The 9,764-nt window shown below is 40.7% G+C and overlaps 1 protein-coding gene across 1 annotated transcript; it reads left to right on the forward strand.

Annotated features, from left to right (window-relative positions):
• Positions 1-1,160: 1,160 nt before the first annotated feature.
• Positions 1,161-8,677, forward strand: LOC311023825 (STAM-binding protein-like A). The gene is made up of 10 exons (XM_084025892.1): positions 1,161-1,294; positions 3,461-3,686; positions 4,103-4,178; positions 4,268-4,363; positions 4,791-5,190; positions 5,377-5,501; positions 5,978-6,115; positions 6,996-7,108; positions 7,242-7,341; positions 7,688-8,677. Exons 2-10 carry the CDS (start codon positions 3,484-3,486, stop codon positions 7,742-7,744), a joined length of 1,308 nt encoding a protein of 435 aa, XP_083882018.1. The 5' UTR covers positions 1,161-1,294; positions 3,461-3,483; the 3' UTR covers positions 7,745-8,677.
• The last annotated feature ends 1,087 nt before the right edge of the window (positions 8,678-9,764 follow it).

A 9,764-nucleotide genomic window follows, 5' to 3' on the forward strand; every position in this document is an offset into this window, starting at 1 on the left:
AGGGTGATGGCTATTGTTGCTTTTATTTATATGAGGCCAAATTGTCAGCCCGGCCAGAGGCTGTTCAGGATTCACAGCTTTATGGGGGGAAATGTAAAGCTTTAGACCCCATAAGACACCACCGATGTGATTATGAGTAGCTTTAAGGATCATTTGTTGTCATGGTGCAACACAAGAATGCACGATTAAAGGCAGTTGAAGTCCATTAGAAGAAAAACACGACAAACAAAACTAAACAATTGGGTCTCTGTAAAGATGTGGGACCAACAGTCAGCGACTTCCTGTTTAGTCTTATTTTATCCATCTTATCCTGTTACTGGACATCATCCAGGAGGATGCTGGGTAGTGGAGTAGTCTCAGGTCCTAGCTGTGTTAGCTTAGCCTCCATCTCGGCTCTCCTTCCGCTCTTCCTGGGGCAGTCCACTTCGCTTTCGGTGTAGGATTTAAATTAAAAATCATTTATAATCTTGTTCAATTATTATTTTTATGATATAACAAAGAATTGTGTTTTTTTTTAAATAAAACAAAACACTACATGGACACAGCAGGTGGCGCTCTGCTTTACAAACTGGAGAAGGTCTCTCTAAATATAATAAAAATCTAAAAATTGGTTTTATTCTTGCAAAAACAGCAACAACAAATATAATATGATTGTTTTCCTATACAATCAATATATGTGACATTAAGAAAATACCCGAGCTGCATGGATTGTGGCCCAGTTGTTGTGCTGAGCTCCAAAGGTCCATATCAAAGTTGTATTCTGCAGCTTGAACTCTCTATACTGAATATTGATCACATGCCACACACCGGTGACAATAACGTCTCTCTGCTTCCACCATACAGACACACACATGCACACATATATGCTCAAAACTGAATTTCCCACCAGCCATATCAAAATATAAAAGTGCCTTCAGGCAATCTGTGGCTGGGCCTGAATGTAATAGTGAGGAAAATAATATTGAAAAAACATTCATATTTGTAAACATTATCATTCTGTGGTGGTATTGCCATATCAGTCAGAGCCAGATTTAGTCTCTTTAATGGTAATCACCATCATTATTACTCACTTCAGGGAGAATAAATGAAATAACAAACCATATCGATATCTCCGATTCTCCGATGACGTATGACGCGACAGGCGGAAGTTGTTTTGATTGCGGAAGTGCAGCTACAGATGCTGTAGGCGCAGCTCACTGAAGCGATTTGGCTCAGGACTCTGTCATTTGGTTCTTTCCATTTCCACTTGGCTATATGTAGACCTCTGGGAGCTTCAGCTTTACAGCTCGATCAGGTAAGGATGAAGATGAAGTTGCTCAGCGGTTACTAGCTGCTGTACACTGTTTTACACTCATAACGTTACTGTGCTTTGCTAAGTTAGCTAAATTAGCGCGGCTAACGCGACGTCGCCTGATCACTGAGAGACAGGGTTCGGTTAGATATCGAGACCAAAAGTGGGAAACCCTATTATGTATGACTCCCAGAGCTCGTCCGTAGACCGGGAGGGTTCTAAATCATGTGAAGGTGATGTGTCACCCGTTACTTGAGCTGAAAGGGCCCCACACTTTTGCATGTTGTCTAATCTGCCACTGGACATATTCTGACCAGCAATTCGTTGGTTGTCATGCTAATTGTACTAGCTAATGTACTTTATAATTATCAGAGTGTATATAGTCAATAGATGGTAACTGTACAATACGTATAGTGATGATCCTAGGAAGGTTCACGACCCTTAACTCAAGTAAATTACCACTATTACCACACTGAAACTACTAAACTACAAGTAAGTCCTGCATTGAAAATGTTGCCTAATTCTTACTTAATTGATGTATCCGTAAAATCTAGCATACTGTATCCAAAGTAAAAGTAGACGTTGTGCAGTCAATGTCAGTGGGTTACTATTACATATGATACATTTTGATTACTATTGAAAACCGATGCATTCATGAGCAAGTTGCATTTTCTATCTGTAGGTATTTAAGTGTGTGATAATTTTAACTCCTCTATATACTGTAATAGTTTAATCTATAGCAATGCATCATATTCTATAAGATCATCATATTTTTAGAGCGTCACTGTCCCGTGAGATCCACACATCTCTAAAGAGTCAGCTTTTCATGAGCTCAGAAAGACAGCTCTGTTTTCAGTAGGGGTGAGATAATTATCTCAACACATAAAGGAACGCTTCATCCTTCAGTTTATCACAAACATTCAGAAACAACACATCCGGAGGTACGTGTGTTTTGCTGGACAGGAAGTGTAAGAAAAAAGTTTCATCTGAAAAGTGATTAAAGCTGCCAGACAAATGTAGTGGTGTGAAAAGTATTTGTCCCTGATCTGAGATTTAATGGATAAAATGCATAAGAAGTACTACAGTAAGAAAACATTGGTTCTTTAAAAACTGGTCTCTCTTAACAAGCTGTGTTTCTGAGCACTGTACCGGCTAGTCGAGGAGCCTTCACAGCAGGATCCAGCCATCTGACTATTGGTCATACAAGTCATACACAATGGACCCTCCCAGCAGAGTTGTTGTTTCTAAATCAACTAAGCCAGTGATTTTCAGACTGAGTTGTGGCCTCAATACAAGGTGTGAATAGAGGGAAGCTTGCTCTTTGTGCTCGTTTATACAGGACGCTCTGTGTTGCACACTTACTGAATTCATTTACTAAAAACAATCATTGTTAATGGAAGTCTTGCAGGATATTTTAAATATTTTTGAACACCAATATTTCACCATGTTTTTTTAGATTTCCAGAAATATAATTTGGGATTTTAAACAAATATTTTGGTTGTTGAAAATAACAAAAAAATCCAACTGGAAACATCTTAGATCTTGTTGTACTTTTAAGAATTTTGCTATGATCCTCTAATAAAGCAATGGTTAAAGTCCCCTTATGACTGGTTTGTTGCTCATTCATCCTTATGTAAGCATATTGGTCTGGGTGGAAGGTGCTAAGGTGTCATGAAGGAAGAAAAATGTTAGTTCCTCACAGAGAAAATTATTATTATATGGTATTATTATTCCAGGGGACACAATTGCCTGACAGAAGAATTGCCAAAATAATGTGAGTTGGTTGGACTGTGGCTGTCGCTATTGAAAGGGATTGACAATGGAAGGAAAAGTGTGTTTCAGGCCAGTGTTAAACACAAGTTTCACCTGTTTTGAGTTGGTGGCAGAAGTTTCAAGGACCGATCACTCAATACTTAAAACTGAAACTATCTGCGTGATTGTAGGATGAAGTGAGTCAAAAAATTCTGATTTGAATCATTTAAAATATGAAGTTATCGAAGTTTACTTTAGGGCATTTTTAAACAAATTCCAAGTAAGGATTGAATAAAACATAAATAATACACTGCATGTTAAGCTTTCTCACTGGCAGTATAGATGGTTTTACACCACCATGTTAAGTTGCACATTCCACTAGTAAGACAGTATTAAATGTTCAGCTTGTCTTCCCAGCGTTCCAGCGTTTTGCTGTTGTGATGGGGGACCACACTGACAGCAGTCTGCAGCCGGAGGAGCGAGTCCGCGCTCTGACCAAGAAGGGAAGCTCGGTGGAAGTTAACGATGATGTTCCCCCGCGCCGCTACTTCCGCTCCGGCATGGAGATGATTCGCATGGCTCACATCTACGCAGAGGAGGGCAACGTCGAGCACGCCTTTGTCCTTTATAATAAATATATCACGTAAGTGTTTGCAGCAATGGACTGGACTGACAGAAAACAGACTCGTTTGTAAACATTTTATTTTTATTTCTATTTTTAAGTGCCATGTTAGAGTCAAATTCCCTGTATGTTCATGCATACTTGGCTAATAAAGCTGATTTGGATTCTAAAATGTCAATTTGAGAGGAAACCTTCAGGACAGTTAAAGAATGATCTTTCTCAGAGTTTGGCTTACTATAAATACTAAATGATTAGAATTTGAGTGACTTTAACACAGCTTCCTCTACAGGATGCGATTCCTCCCATCCCTTAGATGAGTCCAGATTCTAATGGAGTCTGTCATTTCTCTGAATCACAGTTTTTCTGCCATGGTTTTCAGCAAACATGCATACGTGCAGTTATTAACAAGATTGTTTTGTTTTTTTCTTTTCACCAAGTCTCTTTATAGAAAAACTTCCCAAACATCGGGAGTACAAGACCGCCAACATTCCTGAGAAGAAGGACACACTAAAGGTTGGCATACAGAGTTTATACTCTCCTGTATAACACATTTATCTTATTTTAGCGTGATAGAAAAGTTAAGGTTTTTCCTTCTTCTTCAGAAACTGAAGGATGTTGCGTTTCCTCAAGCAGAGATTCTGAAAAAAGCTCTTTTGCGGAAGTTTGAACAAGAGTATGCACAGCATCTTCTCAAAAAGGTAAACTGAATGAATGTGTTCAGTCTCTTAAAGTAATTACTTTTTTTAATTAATGCATTTTCACACTCAAAGAATGTATTTAGGTTAAGAGAAAAAAATGATTGACTATACAGTTAATACAACAAACATTGTACACTGCTTTTACGGTGTGTCGTAAACCCTAAATGAGGTGAAACATTAATCAGAAACTGCGTATCGCATGTGTAATAAAGGCAGGCATCTGTTCATTAACGGAGGTAAAACAAAGACATTGACCCTGAATAGTCATGTTTGGTGTTACACTGATTGAAAGCAATATTAAGTCAAGATCAGCAAAGGCCTCACCTGAAGCATCAAAACTGCTTTCATAGGATAACAATAGACCGAAAAGAGAACACCTGCTGAAACTCAAACGTGCATGTGAATCATGTGTTTGCTGCGCGCTCAGAAAGCCGAGCAGGAGACCGTGGAGCGGGAGCAGTCCAAGCAGCGAGCGCTGGATGTGGAGCGGGAGCGCGTGGCTGCGATGCAGCGGCGGCAGCGGGAGCAGGAGCAGTTCAGTGCCTTCGAGGAGATGATCCGCCGCCAGGAGCTGGAGAAGGAACGCCAGCGCGTGCTCCTGGAGTTTGCCACGCCCACCGCGCCTTCCCCTGACATGCCCCTCCTTCCAGGCATCCAGGGCCCCCCGCAGGTCTCCCCCACTGCCCCGCAAAACCCCGGGGACCTGTCTGGCGGCACCAACCACCAGTACAATCACCCCCCTGCAACCATCGGCACACCTGCCGCAAGCACGCCCACCTTCGACCGGTCGCTGAAGCCTGGCTCTCTGGTCAGCCCAGGGAACAACAGTAAGTTAATCTTTTAAGGGGCTGGCCTTCACAGGATTTAAATACTGCCCTACTCGTGCTTTCAAGTATTTATACGTCTGAGCTGATTTATTTGCCCCCTGACCTCATTTCCAATTTACACCATGCCTCATTACAGAGCATCACAACAATCTCACCTTTGTGTATCCATCTACATGGTTTTTGCAGATTCAATGGTGGATGCCGTTCGGCAGTTGGCCGTTCCGGCTGAGCTGTGCCGGAGCTTTTTGAGGTTGGCAGAGGCCAACACAAGCCGAGCTGTAGAGACTTGTGGCATCCTGTGTGGAAAACTGGTAAGACCCCGGAACAGAGCGATTGTGTTGAACCAGTGATATCAACTCACCTTCAGAATAAATCCGTTACAGGTTATCAATGCATAAATGAGATGTAAATAAAACGTTTCTCATCGTATCTTTCAATTAGGAGTTTTAATGATTTGCATTATTGAATTTCATAACCTGAGATGTTTACAGACTGTTCCAGTGTTGGTTTGAAACAAAGAGTATTTCTTTGAGAATATATGAGGAATGTGGATTTTGAAGCGGACACATCAGCTGATCTCTCACCCCAGAGGGGTTGAACAATCTGATATTTATCTCACTGTCCCAGATCTGCTTTGACTTTTGTCTGAATTACATAATTTGCTTGTTGTTGGTTTAACTTAAAGCAATGCAGTCAATGCTCTGTTAATTTAGCTCAGACAGTGTCCTGGGATAGCTTTTTGGCAGGGTTTTGACAGGTTTTTTGTATGTGTGTGTGTTTGTTCCAGACCAGAAATGCATTTACAGTGACCCATGTCATCGTACCAAAGCAGTCTGGTGGACCAGACTATTGCGATACAGAAAATGAGGAAGAACTCTTTCTCATACAGGACCAGTATGATCTCATCACCCTGGGCTGGATACATGTGAGTACAGATGCTGCCAAATAATCATCTTCTTAAAGTATGTAAACCAAAATACAAGCTAATTATCCTGTACCTTAAAGGAAACAGAATCAGGGATTCATTGATTATCATTGTGCAACACAGGGATGCACAACACAATGCAGTTGTAGCTCATTTGCCACACAAGAAAAACATGACAAACAAAACAAAAACAGTGCGTTTCTGTAGTGCATTGTGTAAACAGCAACAACAAAAACTATTCCCTGGGCCAGGAGACATGAAAACACAACAAATTACGTTTTAACCACTGACAGCCTCAGGTTATTATAAGTGTCTGGCAACAATATGGAAAGGACTCTAGAGAGCAATAAAATGTTTTAACCTTTCTGTAAAGGCTTTGTTAGACACTGTTTGTTATTGTGTCTAACAAAGCCTTGCTCGGAGAAGTCTCTCTGAAATCTAAGTATCAGAGCAGCAACAGGTTGCAGTCTCTGCAGCGTTGCTCCTCTGTGGTGCGTTGGGTCACAGCAGCCACAAGAACACCAGTTTCCCGAGCTTTGCAGCCTTGCAGCAGCTAGTTCCCCCTCCCCTTCCTGTTGCCCCTCTCTCTCCTCCTATGCTCTTTAATTTGTAGGAGCTCTTCATCTGCTCAGATATATACAGACAAAGGCCTCCTCCACGTTGAAATCATCTAGATAACATGGAGTTGCTTTCTGTACTCCAACACAACAAACTTTGCCTGGCTCTTTCCACTGCTGTCTCCCGGCAACAGCTCGCGAGGTTACCCTTAAAGTTCTGTCCACAACATAAACAAAAAAGAAGAACAATGAAACATACAGTATGTTTTGGCGCATTGACAACCAGTTGATGTCTTAACTTGTGTCCCCTGTGCATTTCCCAGACTCACCCCACGCAGACGGCCTTCCTGTCCAGCGTCGACCTCCACACACACTGCTCCTACCAGATGATGCTGCCGGAGGCCATCGCCATCGTCTGCTCGCCTAAGTTTAACGAGTGAGTGTGAAAACAATCTGGTTTCGTGTCTTTAAGCTCAACCTCCTTTCCATTGTTACATGTGTTTGTCAGCAAACTGGCGGTGCACTTTTTAAGTCTCTCTATGCTAAAGTGTGACTGTGTGTTGTCCCAGAATCGGCTATTTCAGGTTGACGGATCGAGGAACAGATGAGATCTCCACATGTAAACAGAAAGGCTTTCACCCTCACAGCAAAGAGCCCCCTCTATTTACAGTGAGTACACCTCTGCTTACCGTTACTTACTCTGCTTACAGGCGTCCCGACCAATGTCAGGACAGCAGAGTCACTTACCATCTTCCGAAAAAAGTTCTTACCTATAGCACTTTGATCATAGCACTGTTGTTCTTAAGGTATGTTTGCTGAACAGCTACTACTTTACTCAGACGAGGATCTAACACTTGTTTGTATTTTTTAGCTCTTACTTTATCGGCAGTGATATGTTGTGGTTTCTTTCTTTTGACAAATGTACTTATTGTAAGCCACTAAATGCCCTAAATGTAAATGTAAATGCATCAATGTGAGCAGAGTCTTAACTCAAATGTCTTTCTTCTTTTTTAAGCACGCGGGACATGTCAACATCACAGATGACACCGTGTCCATGGTGGATTTGCGGTGATTTTTTTTCACCAGAACACTCATAGACTGCTTCTCAAAGTACAGACATTTTACTGGAGAAAACGTTTGATTTTCAAGACAGTACTGAGCAAATGCCGGCCACGAGTTTAACATTTATATGGATGCGATTGTTCTCGATGGGAACAGTCATGTGAACCTTTTTTTTTTCTTCTCTCTGTTAGAAAAAGAATCCACATATTATTGCACTTTCCAAGCAAACAACTACTATCTACTGGCAAGCCTCCGGCTCTTCAACCCGTCTATTTTTGTCGGTGTGCTTTGCTTCCTTACAGTTCCAAGTTTTGTTTTTGTAATTAATAAATATGTATGTCTGTCGGTGTCTGGTACTCCAACGTTTTGTTTCACAATTTGCCATCAAAGTTTGGTTCTGCCTGATGTATAACGTGCCATGGACGAGAACATTGCTTGTCGAGTTGTTCATTGTGCCACATGAAGTTCAGTGTGAGATCACTAGTTTAATGTCGGTGTGTTTGCGATCTGTTGAAGTGCTACGAGTGATGGGAGACATGAAAGTCAGTTTTAACTCAGGTATGCAGGCAGTGTTGCTGCTCTGTATTATATTTTTATATACAACCACCATTACTCCACATTCTCCTTCATCTATGAACGGTTTTGTTTGATTCCTACTTGTGATGCAACTACCATATTTGTATTTCCTTATTCTTTATGGTTTTGAGGGGAGAATAAGGAGTTGGTAGTGCCGGTATAATGTATCCGTGCTTTAGAGGAGGTGTGCAAACCGGCAGTCTGAATGCACCTTCTCCTACTCATTACTGCACATTACTAACCACATGGCCGTGGATAATGCCTCTAACCATTTTCATTTGCTCCCTTCGCTTGTTGGAAGAGTAAATGATTCATTGTGAGAACACTTTCAGTTAATCAAATGCCAAGTTAAAATAAACTCATTGTAGATTAATTTATTCTGCATTGTTTTGGTTGTCGTTTTTGTGCAGTGAGTTAAATGGTATAGATTTAAGTGTAAAAAAAAAAGATTACATAAGAGAGAAATAATGCATGCCAAATATAAACATTGAAATAACTATGGTGGGATTACGTTGCCCCCAGTGTCGATGCGCTTGGTAATAAATATTGCAGCTCTTTTCAGTTTAAAGTGCATAATTTGAAATTAACAAGAGCTAAATGTGTGTTAATCTCCATCTACAGATGATCTAAGAACATTTCAAAGATCAGACAAAAGTCACCCAGCCACAGCCTGTTCACCTGCTGCCATCTGGCAAGAGATACAGAAGTAGCAGCTGCCGTTCCACCAGAACTCAGCGTTGTTCCTCAGGCTGCAGGCTCATAATATGGTTTTATTTTGTATGTGTTTTTGGGGCTGCAAAGTGAATTTCATTGTGCAAGCCTGTTGTACAATGACAAACAATTGAACCTTGACCCTGGAATTTCTCCCTAGAAAACAAAGATTATATGATATACAGTGTTAGTTAGTCGTATGCAGTAGAGAGATGGCACATGCATTGAGACTCTTAACTTCAAACATTCTGAATATTTGAGGGAAAGATCCTAGGAAGTTGGAGTTGATAGGAGAATAATATATTTTTGAGGTTTTGCTGCAAAGGAGAGACATCTCTGGCTCTCAGATTCAAGAAGACCGTCAAAGCAAGTTAGAAAAGGGCTTTCATGTGTTTGAGTCTTGGATCTTGATTTTTATGGTAATGTGATACGAAATGAAAAATGAAAGGCAGGGAGACAACAAATCTGTTCCACTCAATATTGAACGTGTGGCTCTGCATGCTCCTGAAAATATAAATATAAATTCTTAAAATATGCTGACTCTTCCCAAACAAGGGAGGCTACTGCATCATTAATTAAACCATGAATAACTTCCGCTGACATTTAAATCTATTGGTCAAGAGTAACCTTGCCAAGAAAGTAGCATCAGCATTGTTACAACAATAATCATAAACAATAAAAACAGCCAAATACAATCGTCTCACTATTAATGAGTGAGCACAAAAATAAATTATAATGCATAC

The sequence above is a fragment of the Eutrigla gurnardus genome, assembly GCF_963514095.1.
Source record: "Eutrigla gurnardus genome assembly, chromosome: 13".
Taxonomy (NCBI): domain Eukaryota; kingdom Metazoa; phylum Chordata; class Actinopteri; order Perciformes; family Triglidae; genus Eutrigla; species Eutrigla gurnardus.